The 26,336-nt window shown below is 42.3% G+C and overlaps 1 protein-coding gene across 5 annotated transcripts in view; it reads right to left on the bottom strand.

Moving 5' to 3' along the window:
- The window catches only part of acot7 (acyl-CoA thioesterase 7), a 260,402-nt gene that overhangs the window by 191,535 nt on the left and 42,531 nt on the right, over positions 1-26,336 (bottom strand). For all 5 annotated transcript variants that reach the window (XM_078238517.1, XM_078238514.1, XM_078238513.1 and 2 more), the window contains one exon: positions 5,405-5,561. In XM_078238517.1, coding sequence (XP_078094643.1) covers positions 5,405-5,561 — 157 coding nt within the window. The remainder of the gene's footprint in view (positions 1-5,404; positions 5,562-26,336) is intronic.

The raw sequence follows: 26,336 nt of genomic DNA, 5'->3' as shown, positions 1-26,336 counted from the left end.
GTTTCTTAAAGACTTGATTAGCTGTAAGTATTCGCATTCCAACCATTATTCATGTAAATTGAGTCTGTGTCTTTATATGCCCTGTTTGTGAACAGAATTCCCACTCACCTGAAGAAGGAGCTTGGAGCTCCGAAAGCTTGTGTGGCTTTTGCTACCAAATAAACCTGTTGGACTTTAACCTGGTGTTGTTAAACTTCTTACTATTCTAAATTATATGCAGTGCATTCATACTTCCAGGGCTATACCAGGTACAATAAATACAATGTACTAAATTTTGCCATGCAGGTAACCTTCTGGGTCAGATCCTCACAGGCACTGACATATGTGCACGTTCCCAAGGTATTGCTTAGATGATGGACTGCAACGAATAAATACATGTGAAAATGTCCCCAAAGACAGAGACAAGAGTGACCTTGAATTGTATAACAACACATGTTGCAGAAAAACTATTTACAAAAGGTAAAAGACATGCTTTTCCCCATGGGACCAGATAAGCACTATGTTTAGAGAATGGATGCAAAGAGGATCTTGTGTCTGCCCTACATATTTCTTTCACTGCAAGCAAGGAAGTTATTCCTCTGGTAGTTAACTCTTATGGACAAAGTAGAGAGAGTGTGCTGAGGAAATACACCCTACGACATGTTTGTGTCCTGCTGATGATGAGCATGTGTACTATAATTGATCTCCTTTATAAAAGTCAAAGAATAGATGTGACGGCCATTAGGATTTGGTACAGTCAACACAAAAGCAAACTGCTGTGTAAATCAGCATTGAAGAAATGCACTTTGACCTCAAGTGGAGAATACAAATGCTGCAGTACTTTGAAGTTATTGAATGAAAATTGGAGACAATTTGGGATTAGATATTAAATTATGTATTCATAGAAAATCAATGATAAGCACTCAAAATTTGCGAATGCAAAGACATATTAGTACAAATTTAAATTGACAGACGTGTGCATTGCTTCATATTTGGTCCTGGACTGGAAGGTTGACAATGTGTGCCTTCCAGAAGGCAGACCAATCAGATTTCGATAACGGATGTACACCCAAAATGGTCTTTTCTTTTTACAGCTGCTTGAATCTATTCATCCTCCTTGGACTCAAAGAACTCAATCTCCAGCCAGACGTTGGACAAATGCAGGTATTTTATCTAATATGTCTTGCAGGTTTCACAGTCCAACTCCACCGCCCCAAGGAGTCCCTGGGGCAGAGCTTAGGACCCCCAGAAGTGTCGCAAGTGTTGCTCCCTTAAAGGGCCATGCACGCCACATATATAACACTCCTCCACCTTCAATAACAATTTCCCCAATAACAAAAATTGTAATCTATTTATATACAATTACAAAATGTATTTACAGAATTATGATGTGGAGATGCCGGCGTTGGACTGGGGTGAACACAGTAAGAAGTCTCACAACACCAGGTTAAAGTCCAACAGGTTTATTTGGTAGCAAATACCATAAGCTTTCGGAGCGCTGCTCCTTCGTCAGATGGAGTGGAAATGTGCTCTCAAACAACCACGCAACCTCAAACAGACCACTGTCCGCAGCAAACTACCCAGCCTTCAGGAGAACAGTGACCACGACACCACACAACCCTGCCACAGCAACCTCTGCAAGACGTGCCGGATCATCGACACGGATGCCATCATCTCACGTGAGAACACCATCTACCAGGTACACGGTACCTACTCTTGCAACTCGGCCAACATTGTCTACCTGATACGCTGCAGGAAAGGATGTCCTAAGGCATGGTACATTGGGGAAACCATGCAGACGCTACGACAACGGATGAATGAACACCGCTCGACAATCACCAGGCAAGACTGTTCTCTTCCTGTGGGGGAGCACTTCAGCAGTCACGGGCATTCAGCCTTGAATCTTCAGGTAAGCGTTCTCCAAGGTGGCCTTCACGACACACAACAGCGCAGAGTCACTGAGCAGAAACTGATAGCCAAGTTCCGCACACATGACGACGGCCTAAACCGGGATGTTGGATTTATGTCACATTATCAGTAACCCCCACAGCTTCCCTCCTGGGCTTGCAGAATCTCACTAGCTGTTCTGTCTGGAGACAATACACATCTCTTTAACCTGTGTTTAATGCTCCCTCCACCCACATTGTCTGTACCTTTAAGACCTGGCTGGCTTTAGGGATTCGCATTCTAATCAGTATTCTGTAACTTGATTTTGTGTCTCTGGGCACTGTTTGAGAGCACATTTCCACTCCACCTGACGAAGGAGCAGCGCTCCGAAAGCTTATGGTATTTGCTACCAAATAAACCTGTCGGACTTTAACCTGGTGTTGTGAGACTTCTTACTGTTTACAGAATTAACCAGAGGCAACGATGCAATGAAATACAGTATAATTAATCTTCCTTTGTTTGTACGTAATAATTACATTGACATGATCAACCTTTCTGGGGGGCGGCGGTCCCATGGCGGTTGCCTCCTTGGAGCTGGAACCGGACTTTGGTTCATCTCCGGTGATCATGGTTTAGGCGAAACCCCCATCAGTGAACCTTCTTCCTGCACGTCCTTGGTTGTCGGTGTTGGCCTCAGACAACCTGGTCTGGATGTCCAAAGCTAGCAAACATATGAACTGTCAAGGGTGGTTTCTGTGGTCACCGACTTCATACATATCACTTCCACCAGCAGCAGATGGCCTTTCACCAGGCCCGTAAAATCGAAGTGGACCCATTCCCAAGACTCCTTTGGCCATTCCCATGGATGCAATGGTGACGCGGCTGGTGCCTTATGAATTTAGGAACATGATACACAAGAGCCCATTTTTTCCTTTATGCTGCATCCACTTTAGACCACCACACATAACTACGGGCCCCCTCTTTCATCTTCCTGGATACCCTTGGTGCAGTTGCTCCAGCACTTTTTCCCTCAAGGGGGTGGGGGAGGATGACAACCTGCAAGCCCCACATCAAACACCCGACAAGTCCTACTGACAGCTTAGTTATGGCTTCAGTCCTGGATTCTTCTGCAGGTTTGTCCTTCCCTAGCAGACGAGGTCTACCACTTCTTGACCTAGTATGGGATCCCTCCATGTGGTGTTCTTCACCTGCGTATCGGTAATTGGTACCTTGCCCTCTTTTCAAAAGTACATGATTTAGATAATCTTATCCGGACCCTCTTTATTACTAGGCAGCAGAAGCCTGTATAAAGCTTCGGCATTTCCAAGTTTGTCCGACTGGTGGTAGCAAATCTGGTATGAGTGGGTAGATAATATGGGGCGGCACGGTGGCACAGCAGTTAGCATTTCTGCCTCACAGCGCCAGGGACCCAGGTTCGATCCCAAGCTTGGGTCACTATCTGTGCGGGGTCTGCATGTTCTCCCCGTGTCTGCATGGGTTTCCTCCAGGTGCTCTGGTGAAAGACGTGCTGGTTAGGTGCATTGGCCATGCTAAATTCTCCCTCAGTGTACCCGAACAGGCACCGGAATGTGACAACTAGGGGATTTTCACAGGAACTTCATTGCTATGTAAATGTAAGCCGACTTGTGACACCAATAAATAAACTTTAAAAAAATATATCAACAGCCACTGCTGTAACCGAGCTACAGCCATTGATGGAATCCCTGTGTGAGCTCCCAAAATCATAGTCAGCAGTCTGTGGTCTGTTAGTGAAACTAACTGCCTGCCAGACAGATGGTGGTAAAATTTGGTAAATTTGCTCCCAATTGTGCTCAAAGATAACAGCATGATGAGGTCGGCCGCATGCTTTCACCAGATTGGTCAATGTAGGCTGTCACGACTCAACTTTCTCGTTAACCACGCCCATTGAGCCAAATTAGCCCGCTATTTTCCTTTACTATTGCTGCCAGCAGGGTTTCTCCTGCCCCCGAAAACCGAGGCGAGAAGCCTGCTTGTGCCAACCATGGAGACAGGACCCTGTAAATGCTGACAGCACCCGGTCTAGGTTTTTTTTCCAGTGTTCCTACCTGTCCTCGTGGGGATTTCCCTTCCTGTACTCTGGGTCTCGGCAGACGGTCCATGATCTTACGGACCGCCGGTCACCATCCTTGCCACCAGTTTAATGTATTCAGCTCCCTTGAACTCAAACTTCAGCCAGACATTGGGAAAATGCAGGTATTTTATTTATTACGTCTTACAGGCTTCACACTCCAACCCCACTGCCCCAGACAGTCCCTGGTCAGGGTTTAATCCACCCATCCCCCCCTTGCAGATGGGTCACATAAATTGCTCCCGTAAAGGGCAATGCACCCCACATACATAACAGATGCTGACTAACTTGCCATATATTTAGAACGTTGTTTTGTATTTAAGATTTTCAATATATTCAATTTTACTGACCTGACCTGGTCTAGACCACATAGTTGTCATGCAACCAGGTTTTAGAAAAAGACTAAAGCTATAAGCTGAATATCAGAGCCATGTTTGGGCACATGAAATTCAGCATGAAATCTTGCTCAAATACACTCGTAACTTATCTGCGTTTCTTCTCTACCTTCTGCCTTGTAGATTTTTTCATTGAAACTAATTCTTTCCCAGTATGTTCATTACACATTCTCTTCCCTCATTATATCAATTATAACCTCATTTGTCTACTTTAGATGTTCAAGTCATTTATTATTTCACATATTGGGATTTAGCATTCCCTGAGTGCCACCTTAATCATCATTAAAACAGGGCTGGCCGAAATTTAACTTCAAGACATTAACCAGTTTGCCAAAAATAGCACAGAGTAATTTAAACCCAATTCTTTGATTACATCCTTATCTTTTCATTCTGCTCCACATTTGGAGTTTTGTCATCCTTCTTGCCTGTGAAGGAGACCCAATAGTCGAAACGTTCTTAACCCTTTTCTTTGTTCAATGCATAACCGCAGAACCACCTGGCTTACCATCTGCTGCCAACACAGTGGAAACAGCTACCATTCCAATGCAACTCCCTCCTTCAACTTCTCGCCAATATTTCACTTTGAATCAGTGCAACATGATTCAATTCAGGGGAAATGTTCAGAAGAATGTTCTATATAATATATGGAAGGTGATGGCCCAGTAAGGAAAGGTGATGGCCTAGTGATATTATCGCTAGGCTATTAATCCAGAAACTCAGCTAATGTGCTGGGGATCCAGGTTCGAGTCCCACCACGGCAGATGGTGGAATTTGAATTCAATGTTTTTTAAAATCTGGAATTAAGAATCTGCTGATGACCATGAAACTACTGTCGATTGTTGGAAAAAAAAACATCTGGTTCACTAACGTCCTTTAGGGAAGGAAATCCGCCATTCAATTTCAAAATTTTCAAAGGTTTTTCAGTGGGCATTTTTTGTTCAAGAGAGAGAATGGGTGAGAGACAGAAAGAGCACAAAGCAGAACATGAAGCAAAACTTATCCAGGTTATAGTAAAAGATACAATTTTCCCTACCTGTAAGAATATTTTCAGCCATTACGTTAACTTGGACCTCAACAGAATGCTTTGACGTATAGGTTATCTCAGCGCTGACATGAGCTACATCCCCAATGGACATTGGTGAGAGAAAGTCTGTGCGCTCCACACGAGCCAGTACAGCTACACACCGATCCTGAAATAAAAGTAGAGAAGATAAACTCGTTGATAACCACAACAAATTCAGCAATCTTATCAATTAGTTTTCTGTTATCTATAGAAACAAGTGGCAGTCAGAATCTCTTCATAATTTACTAGTCCCACCTTATTAAATAACTCAGCAAACCTGACAACAGCTTATGGTAAATCAATCCCTCCTTAGAACTCTAGTATTGTCCACCACTGTACCAGAAACCCTGTGATATCACGCAGACACCTGATACAACAGTGGGACCTCTATACGCTCTGTAGCAGTGTAAGCAACAGTCCTGGCTTGTTCAGTGCTGGCACTTTCATTCAAGTTAGAAAGTTTTGAATTGATATTTCAATCCAAAACGTAAGAGCATAATTTGGGATGATATTTCAATAAGCACTGAGAGAGTGCTGCATTGTTGGAGATTCTGCATTGGGGAGAACGTGCAGACTCCACACAGACAGTGACCCAAGCCGGGAATCGAACGCAGGTCCCTGGCGCTGTGAGGGAGCAGTGCTAACCACTGTGGCACTGTGTCGCCCCAGTCCTACCCATCATCTGTCCTACTACTCCTGTATATAGGCAGTATCAAATTTTGTTCCATAAAACTGTGAAGTACTTTACTAGGTTAAAGGCACTATATAAAGATAAATTGCTGTAGGAGTTGTGGAGAGAATGCCAGGACTAACAGTACATCAGAAACCAACAGTCTTTCTCCACAGCTGATGGTTGCTATTATGTAATGACAGGAAAAGTATTCCTAACAGAAAATAACACCAACTTTGTTTACTGCTTCATCAACACAAATAAACCAGCCAAAAACTTTTAATGATAAAAAGTATTTTTCTGCATACTTTCGGAATGCTTCAGCCTTCAGTAGTTCCCAAAGGGTGCGGCGCACCACACTGGTGTTAAGTCTTAACACAAAGAGAGATGGCATGAAATCTGGAAACTTCTACAGGTTTCTATACATGAATGTTTAAATGTTTCTTTGATTGTCCTTGAATCTTCCCGCCATCCTCTCTTGCCGCACCCTTTGGGAACCACTGTTTCACAGTTCATCAGTGAATCGTCTCAGTGCTACAAACTGGGGTCTTTTTCTGTATTCAATGGTAAGCCTAAGTACCTGTCGTAGTTACAGGGCATATCGATGCATTGGGTCTACAGGTAGCTGAATGCAGTACGTTTTTCAGATAGTGAGGCTGCAATCATTTCTTAACTGGAGAGACTTTATCTGTATAGTTAGAAGTTATCACCAGGTTTGATATGTACTGTGCTAACATGATTTATTAATTTGGCATTGTGTTGTATGAAATTTTGAATTCCTGGGCTCTGTCTATCCCTTCACTCGCCACAGATCTGCAACCATTGGTGCTTTACACTTCTAGAATTATAGAATCCTACTGTGCAGAAGGGAGCCATTCAGCACATCGAGTCTGCACCAACCACAGTCTTACCCAAGCCCTATCTTCATAACCCCATACATTTACCCTGCTAGTCCTCCTGACACTAAGGGGCAATTTAGCATGGCCAAAACCACTTAAATTGCACATCTTTGGAGTGTGGGAGGAAACTGGAGCACCCAGAGGAATCCCACGCCGACATGGGGAGAATGTGCAGACTCCACAGAGACAGTGACCCAAGCCGGGAATTGAACCCAGGTCCCTGGCGCTGTGCGGCAGAAGTGCTAACCACAGTGCCACCGTACAGAATACACTTCCGTATTCAAATATATTCTCTACAGATGCAAGACAAATGTGGACAGACTCTGTACTCATACAGCCAACTATTTTCCACAGTTCAAAAGTGGACATATGAAAACTTTTCATGCTCACCATTAGTGCTTTACTGAATTTCTAATGATGGCACTGGTACATGCCTCTTTTCTCCACATTTATTCTTTGTCGGATGTTACTTTCTTGAATCTATCACAAAGCTGTCAAAATAGCCCAAGTTAACTGCTTATGCCAGGAGATGCATAACCTGCCTAATGGGCCTCAGCAGGTCCAGTCAGATCTTTGCACAGTGCAACTTTTGAATAAACTAAGTGAAATGATAATGTGGAGCAATCAATTTTGCTTTCTCATGTAGAAAAGGTCAGCCACCTGCCATCTGTTCAAAGAGGCCAGTTACACATACAACAGGATGATTATCACCAGCAATATCAACACATGTTACCAGGAAATGACATTCCCTAGTTCTAGCAACAACAACCTACATTTAAGTTGCACCTTTAACACAGCAAATTTTCCTAAGACAGGAACATTTTCAGACAAAGTTAACTCCGAGCCACACTGTGAGAACCCACACAAGATCCATGGGGAATCACTGATTAATCCCCCTGTGGGGGTCGTTGAGTATGAGCTCCCCTAGTAACAGGCAGTGGCCTTCCCAGCTAGAACTCACTGCCAGGACTGGCCCTGCTGAACTGTAGTCCCAGACAGTGACTAGTGCATGTACACCATGGTCGTAGTTTTACTTTTCATTCTGTAATGAGCTATGTTCCTTTCCAGTTGGGCTTCCTGAGAGATTACATTGGTGACGAGGAACAAGAAAAGTTTCAGATGGCCATGCCTTTCAATGAACCCAGTAAGACAGTGATGGGGAGAAATTGAAAATGCCACTGTTTGGGAAACTCAAAACCTATGATGCGGGTGTGGAGGGCTGGCCCCAGTACGCTGAAAGAATGTGTCATTTCTTCTGGGCAAACAGTATACAAAGGGACAACTGGAAGTCATCCTCCTGACTGCTTCTGGGGTGCCGACTTTTAGCATCATAAAAAGTTCAACCTACCCGGCAGCCCGGGATACAAAATCTTTTGACAAATTGGTAGATATGGGGCGGGACTTTACTGCCTTACTCGTCCCGAAAGGGGTGAAAATTATCTAACCGTTAATTTTTAAATGAGAACTGATACTAATTAGCTTTACACGGACCTGTTAGTCATGTACCAGTGCCAAAGTGCATCGTGGTTTAACAAGACACTGCTCAAAAAGGCAGCATGGAATCAATATAAACCTACTTACTAAATAAAGCACAGTGCCACAGCATGTACAAAAGGGGTGGCACAGTGGTTAGCATTGCTGCCTCACAGCGCCAGGGGCCTGCGTTCAATTCCCAGCTTGAGTCACTGTCTGTATGGAGTCTGCACCTTCTCCCAGTGTCTACATGGGTTTCCTCCGGGTGCTCCGGTTTCCTCCCACAGTCTGAAAGACGTGCTGATTAGGTGCATTGGCCATGTTGAATTCTCCCTGAGTGTACCCAAACAGGCGCCGGAGTGTGACAACTAGGGGATTTTCACAGTACAGTGTTAATGTAAGCCTACATGTGACACTAATAAATAAACTTTAAAATTGAAAAAAAGGCTAGGGTTGGAAGATTGCAGGAGGGAATAGAAGGCTGGATAAAATGACAGAAATAGGATGAGGTGAAGACATGAAGAGGTTTGAAGTTGAAGACAAGAATTCTTCTTGGGAACTGGTAGGTCAGTGAAGGCATGGTGAAGAGTGAGTGGATCAAGGCATGAAACAAGATACAGGCAGCTGCATTTTGGACCTGTCAAATGAAAGGGTTTTTTCATCTTATGCACGGAATACAGAGAATAAAATTGGTTATTTTTGTGACTTTTGCAACTGCATCTTTCATCGCGAAAATAATTCTCACCCAAATATTTGTCCCAGCAATAATCTCAGCAGCAAGTCACAGATGTAAACTAAAAGTGTGAAATTTCTCCAAAATTTTCCACCACAAAATATTTTACTTGTGCATATTTCCCAATTAACTGCAAACAGTGGGTAATATGAAATTAACAAATATTCCATGGTGATCCACTTATACAACTCACAAGGTAACTTGCAGTTACATTATGATTGGATTATTTTCATGGAACCTTCTTGGGCTCGCTAGGGAACAACATACTGAAATCAAATACTTACTAAATTTTTTAAAGAGACATTGGCCAGCGTAAAGTAATGTTGTTTTGCTGGTCCTTGTATTTGCAAGAGTACTGTCATCTGCACATTCAACACACAATTATTCTATCAACATTGCATCACAACTGTATCGGCAATAATGCAAAGTTCTCCAAAAATCCAAAACACTAGCTCCAAAACAGTGTGGAAGTAGGTTGTTCTAAGCTGATCCAGTCTTCACACTTACTGAAAAGCTCCATGATCGATGGTAGAGGTTGCATCTTTAAGACTGCAATAAACCATACAGTCTCTGTGGCATATTATGCGGTGATTGGGAGTGGGGGGTACTGCAGGACTGGGTGGGACCAGGAGGACTGGGGACCAGAAGGACAGTAAGAAGTCTAACAACACCAGGTTAAAGTCCAACAGGTTTACTTGGTAGCAAAAGCCACTAGCTTTGTTCCGAAAGCTAGTGGCTTTTGCTACCAAATAAACCTGTTGGACTTTAACCTGGTGTTGTTAGACTTCTAACTGTGTTTAACCCAGTCCAACTCCGGCATCTCCACATCATGACCAGAAGGACTGGCAGGGATTGGGAAAGATGTGCAGGTTAGGTATGGACTGGCCATGCAAAATTTCTCCTTACTGTCTCCCAGGATGTGTAAGTTAGACGGATTAGCCATGGGAAATGTGTGGGGTTACAGAGATAGGGTGGGGGAAATAGGGCATGGGTAAGATGCTCTGTCAAAGAGTTGGTGCAGACTCAGTGGGCTGAATGGCCTCCTTCTGCACTGTAGGAATTCTATGATTAGTACTGTACTTGACAAGATAAATTGATTTATTAGTAGGTTTATCAGTGAAAACAGGAGGCATAGTCCACTTAACCAGAGTGCCCCTGGCCTAAGAGAGGAAAACCACCCAGGGTTCTCGCTCTTAGTCTACAGGGAGGTCTGTAAATACTGTTTGTGGGATCGGGTTACGTGAATGAGTTAACTGAGAAAAGCTGGCAGCTGTGGATCTAAACCTCAAACCAAATCAAACACCTTCAGCAAAGACCGGGGGAAGAAACTTGGCAAGAAAATTCTCAGGAAAGTATTGTCCTTTTTCAATTAAAATCAAATCAAATTAATTTTTTCCAGCACTCCCAACATCGTGGAAATTCCAGAACACTCAAAAATGTAGAGAAAAAAAAGGAAAATTATATCAAGAAAAATATTGAAGGGAGTATTGGAGACAGAGAAGGCATCAATGAGAAAGTCGTTAGGAATTCTGGAGGTAGTCAGGAAGGATGTAAACAAGTTGCAAAGGATATGGTGTTTGAGAGGATGTACAGTAAATGCAGTCAAAGGATTAGGGAATAGGAAGTATAGTAAGTGGTGTAAGCGGAGAGGTCACAAACTTTAAAGTTAAATTAGTAAATTTATCCATCATTTAAAGTATTATCTGAGGGATAGCTGTCAATATTGTGTATTAAATAACTTCACTCATCATCAATCATAAGCGTAATGTCTTTATTTTATTTCCTTGGGATCACAGACTTGAAGATTCTATGGTGAGATATCAGTGCACTGACACCTGGTACATTTATAAGAAATTCTTATGCCCAACACATTATGAAAGTACAAACCTGAAACAGATTTTTAAAAATTCCATATAAACACATTGTGTCCATATTCACACTTCGAAACTGCACTGTGGAATTCTAAGGTCCAAATTAAAGAACTAAAATTTGACAACACAATAAGTAAATAAAGCTGCAATTTAATCTGGGTGCTTTTTTTTTGTACAAACCCAAAATTAATGGATGCAAAATATATAAAAAGAGGCAACTGGTTGAGTTGTGAGAACATGAAGCCAGTGAGTGAGCACTCTGACTGGAGACTATTGAAATCTCCCAGGACTGAGAACCTATACTACCACCTAGTGGAAACGGGTGGTGAACATGTTTTATAGTTATTTAAAAATTCACACACTTACTCAATTCACGGGATCATTGAGAGCATAATACAAAGTATGTGGCGATTTCAAATACATACAATGTGATAAAGGGCAAAATTCTGTGGAATCTGAAACAAAAAAAGAAAATGCTGGCAAATCTCAGCAGGTCTGACAGAGAGTAGAGCCAATGTTTCGAGTCAGGATGGCCCTTTGTCAGAGCAGAGATTAACATGATCTACTACATTTGGATATCTCTTACTAGCATGGCACAAGGTATGGTTGCAGGAACATAGAAATAGGAAAGCCCCCTCATGCCTATTCCACCATTCAGTGGAATCATGTTGCTCTGTGATATAATTCTCTATATACCACCATTATCCATTTGGCTAACAAAAACCTTTCAATCTAAAATGTTAGCTTTACAACCAGTCTAGCATCAATTGTCACTGGACATTAATAGAGGTGGCAGGAATCTCGCCCACCAGTTGAGCAGCCAGCAAGAGCCCTTTGATTTTGATTTGATTTGATTTATTGTCACATGTATTAACATACAGTGAAAAGTATTGTTTCTTGCGTGCTATACAAAGCATGCCGTTCATAAAGAAGGAAACGTGACAGTGCAGAATGTAGAGTTACAGTCATAGCTAGGGTGTAGAGAAATATCAACTCAATGCAAGGTGACTCTATTCAAAAGTCTGACAGCAGCAGGAAAGAAGCTGTTCTTGAGTCGGTTGGTAAGTGATCTCAGACTTTTTCCCGATGGAAGAAGCTGGAAGAGAGAATGTCTGAGGTGCGTGGGGTCCTTAATTATGCTGGCTGCTTTGCCGAGGCAGCAGGAAGTGCAGACAGAGTCAATGGATGGGAGGCTGGTTTGCGTGATGGATTGGGCTACATTCACGACCTTTTGTAGTTCCTTGCGGTCTTGGGCAGAGCAGGAGCCATACCAAGCTGTGATACAACCAGAAAAAATGCTTTCTATGGTGCATCTGTAAAAGTTGGTGAGAGTTGTAGCTGACATGCCAAATTTCCTTAGTCTTCTGAGAAAGTAGAGACGTTTCTTAACTATATTATCGGCATGGGGGAACCAGGACAGATTGTTGGTGATCTGGACATGTAAAAACTTGAAGCTCTTGACCCTTTCTACTTGGTCCCTGTTGATGTAGACGGGCATGTTCTCCTTTACGCTTCCTGAAGTCAATGACAATCTCCTTCATTTTGTTGACATTGAGGGAGAGATTATTGTTGCCGCACCAGTTCACCAGATTCTCTATCTCATTCCTGTACTCTGTCTCATCATTGTTTGAGATCCAACCCACTACAGTGGTGTCGTCAGCAAACTTGAAAATCGAATTGGAGGGGAATTTGGCCACACAGTGATAGGTGTATAAGGAGTATAGTAGGGGGCTGAGAACACAGCCTTGTGGGGCACCGGTGTTGAGGATGATCGTGGAGGAGGTGTTGTTGCCTATCTTTACTGATTGTAAGTACTATCCTTATGATTACCCTGCATCGCATCTTTTTGAGAAGGCCCGTTATATTAAGTGCCAAGCAGTGAGGGCATTGGGGTGGTCTCAGCGGGCCGTTACTTCTCGATGCTGGGTCTCTCGATCAGACACTGAGTGCCCCTGAATGAGGACCACCCCCAGCCCTGGGGAGTCGGCGAGAAAACATGACAGGGTTTACTTCTCAGACTTCCCGCATGGCAAGTCCCCAATCCATCACTGAGTGGATGGGAATCAGTCCAGTGGCAAGAAGGCAGTATGGTCCTCACCTCATTAAATCCCCCCCACCCAACACTGAAACGAACCACTGAGAGGACATCGAATTCTGCCCTTTGTGTGTAGAAATGTTCTGTAATTTCACTCCTGAAAGGCCTGGCCCCAGTTTTCAGACAATGTTCCCTAGTCTTAGCCTTCCCAACCAGTATAAATAATTTCTCCCCATCCACCCTACATGTTTCCCTTAATATTTTGACAATTATGATCAAGTTACACCTTAATCTTCTAAACTCCAGGGAATAGAATCCAATTTTCCTTCTAATTTAAATCCCAAAGTCCTGGTATCATTCTGGTAAGCAATTGCTGGATTTGCTACAAAGCCCTTCCTAAGGTACAGTGTCCAGACTGCTCACAGCACTCTCTCTGCATTCCAGTCCTTTAGCTATAAAAGCAGCACTCATTAGCTTTTATTCTTATTTTTGCTACCTCATTTTTCATATTTAAATAATTAATGTACCTGGACCCACTCGTCTCTTTGGACCTCTACTGTTTCTAGCTTATCATCAATTACTAAGTACTCTGTTGTATCTTCTGGTCCAAAGTAGATGACCTTACATTTGCCTACATTAAAATCCCTTTGCCACAATTTTGCCCATTGACTTAATCTGTCAATTTCACTTTTTATTTTTGTGTTGCCACATACATTGCCTACAATACTTTTATCATCAGTAAATTTAGATATACTTCTCTCCATCCAATTTTCCAAGTAGTTAATAAATAAGATGAATTGCTGAATTCCCACTACAGATCCTTGCCACGCCCTGCCAATTAGAATGCTGACCTGCTATCCCTATTCACAGAATCACAGAATCCCTACAGTGCAGAAGGCCACTCGGCCCATCGAGCCTGCACCAACAACAATCCCACCCAGGTCCTGTCCCTGTAACCCCATGTATTTACCCTGCTAATCCCCGACACTAAGGGACAATTTATCATGACCAATCCACCTAACCTGCATATCTTTGGAGTGGGAGGAAACCGGAGCATCCGGAGGAAACCCTGCAGACATGGGGAGAACGTGCAAACTGCACACAGACAGTCACCCAAGGCCGGAATCGAACCTGGATCCCTGGCGCTGTGAGGCAACAATACTAACCACTTTGCCAATGTGCCATGTCTGTCCCCTGCTATTCAGCGAACTTCCAGACTAGATCAATAATTTTCTTTCAATTCCATGACCTTAAACCTTAGCCACCTCTTCAAAAAATTCCATCAGGTCCTTCAGTTATTACCTGCCCTTTACAAATCCATGCTGACTCACCCTGAGCTGAAAATTTCAAGGTGTTCCATTACTCTATCCTTGATTATAGACTCTAGCAATTTTCTGACAGCAAATGTTAAGTGAACTGATCTATAATACCTGGTTTTTCTCTCTCACTTTTCTTAAATAGCAAAGTGATGTGCACAATTATCCAAACTATCATGGATCAACAGAACTTTGGAAAGTTATAATTAGGTCACCTGCAACGTTCCCGTTTACTTCCTTTGAAATCTTGGGATAGAAACCATCTGGTTCTGGGCTTTGTCACTTTTTAAAGCCATTATTTTCTTCATTCCTGGTATTTTGATTACATTTACTTTGCGAGTCGCTGGTTCAATATTTGGTTACTTGGGATGCCGCACAAGCTAACCTCTTCCTCTATTGCAAATATTGAAGCAAAGTAATTATTCAATATATCTGCCATTTCCTTATTTTCATTCGCAACATCTTTATTATCAATTTTAAAGTAGCCCATGCTGTTCCTTAGGTGGTTAGCCTCACAGTGCCAGGGACCCAGGTTCGATTCCCGGCTTGGGTCACTGTCTGTGCAGGGTCTGCACGTTGGCTGCGTGAGTTTCCTTCGAATGCTCCCGTTTCCTCCCACAGTCTGAAAGATGTGCTGGTTAGGTGCATTGGCCATGCTAAATTTTCCCTCAGTGTACCCAAACAAGCACCAGAGTGTGGCAACTATGGGATTTTCACAGTAACTTCATTGCAGTGTTAATGTAAGTCTACTTGTAACACTAATAAATAAACTTTTAAAAAAAACTTATCTCAGGTATAAAAAGTCATCTGGTCAGTACAGGACTTGAGTACTGATGAAAAAAGAGACATGCTGTTCCTTAGGGTGATGTGGAGATGTCGGCGTTGGACTGGGGTAAGCACAGTAAGAAGTCTCATAGCACCAGGTTAAAGTCCAACAGGTTTAGTATAAATAAACCTGTTGGACTTTAACCTGGTGTTGTGAGACTTCTTACCGCTCATTAGGGTAGCAGGCCACTTGAAACTTTGGCCTGGATGGTGTTGGAGTTTCCCTCATCCAGACAAGTGGAGATTATCCTATTACACCCCTGACCTGTGCCCTGTGCTGCAGATTATGGACGGGTTTTGGGGAGTCAGATGAATTACTTGCCACAGAATTCTCAGCCTCTGACTACTCTTGTAGCCACAGTATTTATATGGTTGATCCAGTTAAGTTTCTGGTCAATGATACCCCTGACTTGTTTCCTTACATTCTCCATTTTTGTAGCTCTTGCTATCTGTTCTTTGTGTTCCTCTCATTCACCAGGACCTGTGCTATTTTCTGCATTTATATTTGCTTTTTCTTTTCATCTTATGTTTTCTCTTTAGTTGTCTTTGGATAGTCCCCCAAGTAGAGTTCTTGCCCTTTAGTGTGCTATAGATTGATTCCGAACACATTCAACTCTTTTTTTGCACTCTGGGAGGCAAGAGAAGTGATTGCAGAGCCTCTGGCTCTGATCTTCAGGTCGTCGTTGGCCTCTGGTATAGTACCAGAAGATTGGAGGTTAGCGAATGTTGTCCCATTGTTTAAGAAGGGGAACAGAGACTTCCCCGGGAATTATAGACCGGTGAGTCTCACTTCTGTTGTCGGCAAGATGTTGGAAAAAATTATAAGGGATAGGATTTATAGTTATTTGGAGAGTAATGAATTGATAGGTGATAGTCAGCATGGTTTTGTGGCAGGTAGGTCGTGCCTTACTAACCTTATTGAGTTTTTTGAGAAAGTGACCAAGGAGGTGGATGGGGGCAAGGCAGTGGACGTGGTATATATGGATTTTAGTAAGGCGTTTGATAAGGTTCACCATGGTAGGCTTCTGCAGAAAATGCAGATGTATGGGATTGGGGGTGATCTAGGAAATTGGATCAGGAATTGGCTAGCGGATAGGAAACAGAGGGTGGTGGTTGATAGTAAATATTCATCATGGAGTGCGGTTACAAGTGGTGTACCTCAGGGATCTGTTTTGGGGCCATTGCTGTTTGTAATATTTATTAATGATCTGGATGAGGGTATAGTTGGGTGGATTAGCAAATTTGCTGATGACACCAAAGTCGGTGGTGTGGTAGACAGTGAGGAAGGGTGTCGTAGTTTGCAGGAAGACTTAGACAGGTTGCAAAGTTGGGCCGAGAGGTGGCGGATGGAGTTTAATGCGGAGAAGTGTGAGGTAATTCACTTTGGTAGGAATAACAGATGTGTTGAGTATAGGGCTAACGGGAGGACTTTGAATAGTGTGGAGGAGCAGAGGGATCTAGGTGTATGTGTGCATAGATCCCTGAAAGTTGGGAATCAAGTAGATAAGGTTGTTAAGAAGGCATATGGTGTCTTGGCGTTTATTGGTAGGGGGATTGAATTTAGGAGTCGTAGCGTTATGTTGCAACTGTACACAACTCTGGTGCGGCCGCACTTGGAGTACTGTGTGCAGTTCTGGTCCCCACATTACAGGAAGGATGTGGAGGCTTTGGAGAGGGTGCAGAGGAGGTTTACCAGGATGTTGCCTGGTATGGAGGGGAGATCCTATGAGGAGAGGCTGAGGGATTTGGGATTGTTTTCGCTGGAAAGGCGGCGGCTAAGAGGGGATCTTATTGAAACATATAAGATGATTAGAGGTTTAGATAGGGTGGATAGTGATAGCCTTTTTCCTCTGATGGAGAAATCCAGCACGAGGGGGCATGGCTTTAAATTGAGGGGGGGTAGTTATAGAACCGATGTCAGGGGTAGGTTCTTTACCCAGAGGGTGGTGAGGGATTGGAATGCCCTGCCAGCATCAGTAGTAAATGCGCCTAGTTTGGGGGCGTTTAAGAGATCCGTAGATAGGTTCATGGACGAAAAGAAATTGGTTTAGGTTGGAGGGTCACAGTTTTTTTTAACTGGTCGGTGCAACATCGTGGGCCGAAGGGCCTGTTCTGCGCTGTAATGTTCTATGTTCTATGATCTCTGATCTTCTGTCATTTTAGCCATTAACAAATTTGCCAGGTTTACTGCAGACAGCCTCTGTCTTATCACACCAAAGTCTGCCTTACCTGGATCTAAGATCTTAGCGTTTCATATTTCTGCCTTTCAAACACTGTGGACTCAATTATCACTCTGTTGAAATGGATGGACTTTGAATGGGTTAAAGTTGGGCCCTGCATTAAACTCAATCATATTATGAACGCTATTAGATCAATTTTTATGCGCCGTTAGGCTGCTAACTAAATCTGACCCAGTACTTATTAAATCTAATATGGCCTTCGCAAAATATTATATTAAGAACTATGTTTATATTCACAGATCACAGTGATAGTTTTCACTGGGGCCCATTAAAGAAAATACCATATGACATACTGCCCATCAAGCCTCACATGGTGCAGATACAAGTTCATGTTGAAAATCATAGAAGCAACATCCAGATAAATAAGTAATACTCAAAAGAGTAATGCTGAATTTAAAAGGATGCAGGAGGAAGGTATACTAAGAAATTCCACAATTTTAAGGGTTTGAGAAAAGAAAACTAGAATAAGAGGTCCAATCATTTTTGATTTGAACACACTGAGGAGGAAGAGCACGTAGGACACTCGTATCAATCTTAGTTTATTTTGCTCAGTTTCTCATGGCCATGAGATATTCCAGAATTAAAATGTACCTCTGCCGTTGAGCATGAGAATAAATGACAACAAGGATGTTGAAACCAGTCATGAACTAGAAGCGAGGGAGAAGGAAATAGAAGCACAAAATTAGAGCTCATACAACATTTGCAAGAATAGGGTTCCGGTGGTGCTGGCGATTAAGTTTCAACAAGACTCAGAGCAGGGACAACCATCCAAGCTCTCACATACTGTCAGCTAATATATATGTGTCGCTGTGAACTTGTTATAAAATCAAACTGCAGCAAAACTACAGATCACTACATAGACTTACATCAAGTCTACAGTGCAGAAACAGGCCATTCAGCCCAACTTGTCTTTCCCAGCGTTTATACTCCACACAAGTCTCCTCCCACCCCTCTCTGTCAGTACGCACTTCTATTTCTTACCTCCCTTATGTTCTTAATGTAGCTTCCTCTTAAATGCATCGATGTTATCCACATCAGCTGCTCCTTGTGGTAGCGAGTTGCGCCTTTTTACCACTCATTGGGTAATTTTTTTTCTATTTTTCTATTGAATTTATTGATGACTACCTTACCTTCATGACCTCTAGTTTGGGATTTCCCTACAAAGGGCATTTCTTTTTAATGTCCACCCGACAAAATCCTTACCTAAAGACCACTATCAGGTCACCCTTTGACCTTCCTTCATCTAGAGAAAAGTCTGTCTAGCCTTTCCTGGAAGGTAAACTTAAATCTGGAACTAAGCTTAATACTTAAGGTTCTTGGGCTGGAAGCAAGGAATTATACTTGAGGTGCTTGTGGAAAATAAATACAAAATATTATAACTTTTGAGATTTAGCATGAGGAGAAGATGGATACAGTTGTCACTTCTGCTGACAGCTATTTGCATGGAAGCTCTTCTCGATTTGAGACCAGATTTACCCGTGGGCTCAGGAAGGACTCGCACCTTCCAAAACTCACCCTCAACCCATGTGTGATTTTATCCAGAATTTTCTTTTTTCGCACACGGGGTCAAGTTTGCAGTGCATTTTGTAAGCTGCTATGGAGCACATGAGTTCTTACAGCAAAAAAATACTAAGTTCAGTCTCTCGCAACCCAGCTCACACCTTCATTGGAAGACAAGAATCCAGCCCTTGGTCTTCCATTTGCATGGGGAGATGGTGGCATACCGGTATTGTCACTGGACTGGTAATTTAAAGATCCACGGTAAAGCTCTGGGGACCCCACCACAGCAGTAGGTGAAACTTGAATTAAAAGTCTAATGAAGACCATGAAACCAACTTCTCAAGGCCAATTAGGGATGGGCAATGATTGCTGACCAAGCCCTTGAATTAATACAAAAAATGTTGATCCTTTAGAATTGTAACTTCCTGTAAAGCAATTTTATTGCAAAGCTTTCCCATTGTTTTGGGGTCCTGAGGTTCGATTAGAAATAAGGGCCTGGAGCTGGTGAATTATTGAAGAGTATAAAAATATGGCAAAGCATCAGTAACAAGAAGAATTTAATTTTGAATCAAACTTTTGTACCCTTTACTTGCGCATATTTTTACAGAGCTGCTAAATGATGACTCTAACCAAGTTTACAAGTAATTTGACTGGCCAGTTTATGTAACTTGCCAGCTCAAGATTAACATTTTTGGTAAAAGTTCCATTGTTAACTACCAATGGTTTCTGATTTGTTCACATTTATTCAACTTGGATATTTGATTCGTAACTTAACAAATGCTCATTTCAGTCAATCACAAATGTTTGTTCCACAAACTTTCAACACTTTGGTTCTGACAGCTTTTGGCGCAGCAGCTTTGAAGTTCGATGCACTGCTATCACATCAGTGCCAATTCCAAGGAATAAATTTACGCTAGTGCCAGAGGGACAACAGTATGCCCATGCCAATTCAGAGGTATAATTTCTATGTGCAATCCAATTTCAGAAGTGTCTATCAAATCTCCTCTTAATTGTCTCCAAGGAGAACAGTCCCAGCTTCTCGGATCTATCTACATAACTGAAGTCCTTAATCTCTGAAATCATTCTCATAAATCTTTTCTGCACCATCACCAATGCCTTCCTATACTGTAATGCCCAAACTGGGTGCAGAATTCCAGTCGAGGCTAAATCAGTGTTTTATACAGTTGGTCATAACTTACTTATTTTTGCATTGTTGCTGGTGGACTGAACCTGAGCTGGAGCAGACAGAGCAAGGAAAACTTGAAAATTAATCTTTCCCAATCTATTTACAAGTACTGTGTAATTGGAGATTATGAACAACTATCCAATGTGAAACTGACAGGAATCTTGTAAAGCTGCTAATACCTATCGCATTCAAGGACCACTTGCTACTTTATGCTTCTCTTTTCCTGCATCATATCAAATGAACATTATGCTAATTAATTAATGGTAACCAAAACATCAATTCAGCAAATGAACTGCTACGTTACTGAGTCAACTGGCCTGGGACTGAGAAATTAAAATGCAAACATGCATTCCGATGGTTCAAACCCTGGTTCTCTGGCTAATACCGATTTGAAACTGATGTCAAGATATTTTTCTTCGCTTAAAGCATAATCAGCAGGTGGAACTGACTTTTAGGCAGGGCAAGAGAGGCAAAATCCCTGGAATCATTTACGGAACAGTTAAACAATGTGGGAATTACAGATTTGTTCTGGCTGAATGAGCCAAAAGGCCTCCCTTCTCCCTAGATATTGCATGATCATATGTAAATTGGTGTGGAAATAACATCATTAATTCAGTTTTAGTTTATTAAGAACTCATTTAGCGAACAGCTCCTTTAAAGCCTGCTGGGTTGTTTTTACTATTCACACGGTTTCCCAGGTGGGAACATGCTTCGTTAGCTTTGCATTTCAAGTGCCTTATCAACTGAATCACATGTTCTCAAGCCTGGCCCCTTTACTCCTTCTCCAAGTCAATGAGAAATGATGTACAGTCAGTTCCAAAATAAATGGTGTCACCTTTGGAATCCCTAACAATCTCACTCTTACCAACTTGCATCCAACACCCCAGTCCAGGCATGTCATATTATGAAATTTCAGTCAATACTTTTAAAAATTGTACACAAACAAGCTATTAAGATGGCTGCTGTAAACAATATGACTTTTGGCATTTGGAATATAAACAGCATCAAGTCTTTGGCGAACACCTGATTAAATATGGACATAGGGACCTCACAGCATCTGCATAATTCACACATCTCATTGTTTAAGGATGGGCCAACACCTAAAAATTATGGGTTTCCATACTGCCTGTCTCCATGTTTCATACTGGACAAAAGGAGAAGATGGAAACTCAATGGCCACTATCAATTTCTCTTTGTATCACAATGGGCTCTCCCATCCAAACCAGGCTGGATGGACCTCAGAAATGTTAACTCAGTGGTAATGTGATCAAAGTTGGCACCTTATTACTCAGGATCAGCAGATCCATCATGGTCAGCCTGTCTGAAACTAGCTGCAAGTCATCAAGCAGAAGTACTTAATCTGTTACAGTTTCAAATTTCACTTATTCTATATTTAACTACAAGAAACCTCATTGGTGGGATTCTCCCAACAAATTCTAAGTTTCGAACTCGCATAAAAACTGGAGTAAATCCTGCTGGCTTTTTCAGCGGAGTTTTCAAAATGAATCTCCCACACTCGCTGCATTGCAGAGTGAATTAGCGTGAATCGCGCTAAAAATTAGTGAGCAGAGCCTATTCCTCTGGCATTGTTGGCAGCATAGTACTGAGCAGACCACTGCGTATGCGGCGATCTGTCAGCGCCGAGATCGGTGCGTGCGCAGTGGCCCACACTGCTGGCCTCCCGATCCTTGGCCAGCTCAATCGCTGGCCAGCCCCGCAGACCCGCCCCTCCGATCTCCCCACGACCCAATCGCTCGCCCCCCTGACCTCCCCACGACCCGATCACTGGCCCCACCCCCGGACATATCTGTGATGCTGATAGAAGAATAAATACTGGCCAGGTCAATAGGGGAACTCCCCCTGTTCTTCCTTCAACATAGTGAAAACTAGAATCATAGAAACCCTACAGGCCTTTCAGCCCATCGAGTCTGCATCAACTCTCTGACAGAGTATCATACCCAGGCTCTCTCCCCCACCCTATCCCTGCAGCCCCACACATTTATCATCCATCTAACCTACACATCTTTGGACACTAGGGGGCAATTTAGCATGGCCAATCCAACTAACCCGCACATCTTTGATCTGTGGGAGGAAACCGGAACACCCAGAGGAAACTCACACAGACGCGGGAAGAACGTGCAAACTCCACACAGAGAGTCATCCGAGGCTGGAATTGAACCCGGGGCCCTGGCGCTGTGAGGCAGCAGTGCGTAGACAAGGGAATTTTGTGGATGAACGTATGACCCACCATTCCATTGTTATACATTATCTTTGAATTGAATGGCAAGAATGTATGATGTAGAAGTTCATATCTTTCCAACAGTCATGTGGATGATCAGCACACAAACTGCAAATCATTTTTATGTACTATGATATAAAATCCACACTACACGCAGTTAATATACAAACCAATTCTGGACCATCTTGATTCAATCCAGTGAACGTGGGCCCAAAGCATAAAATCTGCCTGTAATTCAGCAATATTCAACAATTAATTGGCAATTTCTCTTAAAAGTCCCACAGGATAACCGTTATGGGAAATGAAAAGTGTGTCCCTTGAATAGTTGCTGTGAGATTGGGGCTGAGGGACATTGTGAATGTTAGAGTGAAGAAAGAATGACTTATGGCCAGTTAGGCTACATCTGACACGAGAGTACTTCCTTAACATCTATCTGAAACACTTTTTTTTTTGCTTGCAATGGATGTTGAGGAGGGAAATATACTGACTTGATCCTACAGGACTGGGAAACAGAAGTTGGGATTGTTTATGGGAAACTGTCACTCACTGGGATTTTCACAGTTCCCCCCTTAATTGGCATGGAGACAGGTTCCTTGTCTAACTAAGGGGGAGCGGGTGTACTCTCAAAACTGGGCGGGGAGGTAGGGGGGCCGTCAGAGAATTTGCAGTTTAGCAGCAGCAGCCGGCAATGGATGGTATATTCCGAGGGGGTGCTTCAACATGGAGGGTACACCCTCTCAACTCGCCTCTGCTGAAGCAGGAGACAAGATGCAGATTGGAAAATCTCTAGTTGGCTTGATTTCAGTATTAGCAGCTATCTGTCACTCTTACTAGTGTCCAGAAACTGCACACTGGCCTGCACCAGCATTTTCGAGCCCATCCTCCTCCGTTCCGGCCCTTTGTGGGGTTTGGTAATCCAACCCTAGATGTCTGAAATGGAGTGTTAAATTGCATAGCATCATTAATGCTCTCCTTGAGGAGTACTAGCTGATACAAGATGGTTTAAATTAATTTTCTGTAGAATCAGCACATAAATGGTTAAAAAGTAGAGTTGTCACTATCAAAACATAACCTACTATCGACATTGTGCCATTCACCTTGAACCACAAAATGGTTCATGGCAACACTTCACATAATTATTCCCTGTCCTTCGTCCCATTTCCAGGAATCAGCATATCCAGCATCACAGCAGGGGCAATGTAAGCCTGCTTTCCTGTTGGGATTATTGTGGACTTAAAGAAGGAGCAGGGCTACATGCTGCAAATTTAGTCTCCAACTAAAAATAACCGCTGGGCTTGCAACTTCTTCTGGCCTGTAATGAAACGCCTCCTCCACATTCAATAAATTGATTTTCAGCTGGCAGGGAACAATTACTGGCGATTTTGCCACCATGATTTAACAGCAGCAGGTGGGTTGAAATCTACATTCAAGCATTTCCAGCTAATTACTGACACAGCTGTCAGTGGAGTAACCCATTTACACACCTTTGCATTTGAGAGTTAGAATAGGCTGCATAGGAATACAGAGAAATTAAGTGAGCAGGCAAGAACATGACAGATGGAAATGCAAGGAAGTGTGAAGTTATTCACTTCGGAATGAAAAATAGCAAATAGTTGGGGTCTAATCTAACTTCATAACATAACATGGGGTTTCTGATCTCGTACCACACCACAAATCAAACATTGTTCTCAACTTTCTCTTTAAGAGTAGTAATGCAGGTAAACTTTGGGTAGTTGTATGAGTTGCATTTCTATAAGATGCAAAAAAATTATTCACAGACCTGATATTTAACCTTGCTCCTTTGAAGCTTTTAAAGAATGTTTCAAGAATTGTAGAAATCTTTCAGCTAATCCATTGGTTGATGAATAAGATGCAAATTTAAATGTTGAATACTATTTATTTTAAAATATTTCTCAAACACTTAAGTAAACTGTGAAACATTATCGCTAACCATCTGTTCTGGTTTACCAAATCTTGCAAAATTTTCATTTCATTTTTAAATTGTTTGCTCATATGTAGTAGATCTCACAATAAAAAATTCTGGCCACTTTGAGCGTGCATCGATTATGACTAGGAGTATGTAACACTCAAACAGACAAGTGAAACCTACATGCAAACATTGCCATGGCATTTTCAACTAATTCCAAGGATGTAAATACACCACCAAATGGTGGCGTATTTCTTATTCATGTATAGGATTGACACGCTCCCACTTTTTCTTGAATCTGAGCATCTAGACCCAACCACCGAAAATAACTATATGCTAATCCCTTCATCCAGACTATACTAGGATGTCCTTCATGTAGTTGCTCAAGATCTCATCCACGCAGACTAGGAGGAATGATCCCTTGGGTTCCCCAGATAATTTCTGGTGTGATTCTGAACTTGAGAAGCTGTCAGATGCAAATCATCTACTAGTGAAAAATAAAGAACATTAGCAAAACAAGTTGGTAGAATCTACTCAATAGCTAATGGTAAGCGTGATAATGCATCAGCATTGGCATGTCACTCTGATTGATGATACTTTATATTGTAGCAATGTGCAGATAAGATCAGTGACCATCTTTGCAATCGACTAGCAGCTAATAACGGAATGCCTTTATACAGCCCAAAAATAGTAATGGGTTGATGCTCAGTCAATAATGTGAATTGAAGACCATATAAATCATGATGAAACTTTTACACACCAAAAATTATACTCAATATTTATTTTTCTAGCTGAGCATAGTTAGATTCAGCACTTGTCAGAGTATGCAAAGAATATTGGTCATTCTTCTCCCAAAGGCATAATATGTGAAAGTACTGCTCCTACTGCATAATGTGAAGTGACAAAGCAGGCAGTAATGGTAGCTTCAGATTAAAATGAGCCAATACTTCTGCAAAGCATTTTGATATCCTTGTAATGCTTTCTCACAGTCTGTCATCCAGTCCCACAACTGTTTCACACACAGTAAATTATGCAATGGCTTCAATAATGTAGCAAAGTTAGGAACAAATTTGCCTTAATAAGTTACTAATCCTAGAAAGGACCTTTGCTGCGTCACATTCGACATACATGGTGCTTCTAAAATAACATCCATCTTCTTCGGTGCTTGATTTAGAATCATAGAATCCCTACAGTGCAGGAGGCCATTCAGTCCATCGAGCCTGCACCGACAACAATCCCACCCAGGCCCTGTCCTTGAACCCCATGTATTTACCGTGCCAATCCACCCAACATTCACATCTTAGGCCTTTACTATCAATAACAACCCAAATACTGGACTGACGTCTGGAAAAAGTCACACTTTTCTTTCCTGTAATGCAGACCATTTGCTTGAAGACGTTCCAATGTTGCTTGTAAAATATTTAAGTACTCTTGTTCACTGGACCCTATAATTAGAATATCATCCAAGTAACATTGAACACCAGAGGAACCACTTATGCTTTAGCTTGATCTTCATTTGAACTCCATTCATTGAGCTAAGTGTCTCTTCGAATACACTCTAGTATTTATCCAGAATGTGCTGCAGGTCTGTTTTGGCAATAACCAATCTTAAATACATTCCAGTTAAGCTTTATCTTCTCCAAGCATGATCTTCCAAATAGAGCTGGAAAATGACCACAGACCGCAAGAAAAAGCAACTCCACTGTTTGTCCACTCAACTCCACGTTGACCATGAGATAACCTTTTAACAGCACAATTTCTTCCTGTCTGTCCCTAAAATCACATCAGCTGGTTTTAAAGGAAGTTGCTTCAACTTTTGCTGGCACATAGTCTCAGGTAATTCACACATAATTCTCAGGAATTAAAGACAAAGAAGTGCCAATAATCGACCTCCATCCTAATATGTTGTCCATTTAACTTCGGAATCATCTAGAATCTGAGAGATTCACCTTGCATGGATAAGATGTTCAGTTGGAGCTCTTGATTAT

Source organism: Mustelus asterias, chromosome 22, assembly GCF_964213995.1.
Source record: "Mustelus asterias chromosome 22, sMusAst1.hap1.1, whole genome shotgun sequence".
Taxonomy (NCBI): Eukaryota; Metazoa; Chordata; class Chondrichthyes; order Carcharhiniformes; family Triakidae; genus Mustelus; species Mustelus asterias.
This window is presented reverse-complemented; position numbering and strand designations above follow the sequence as displayed.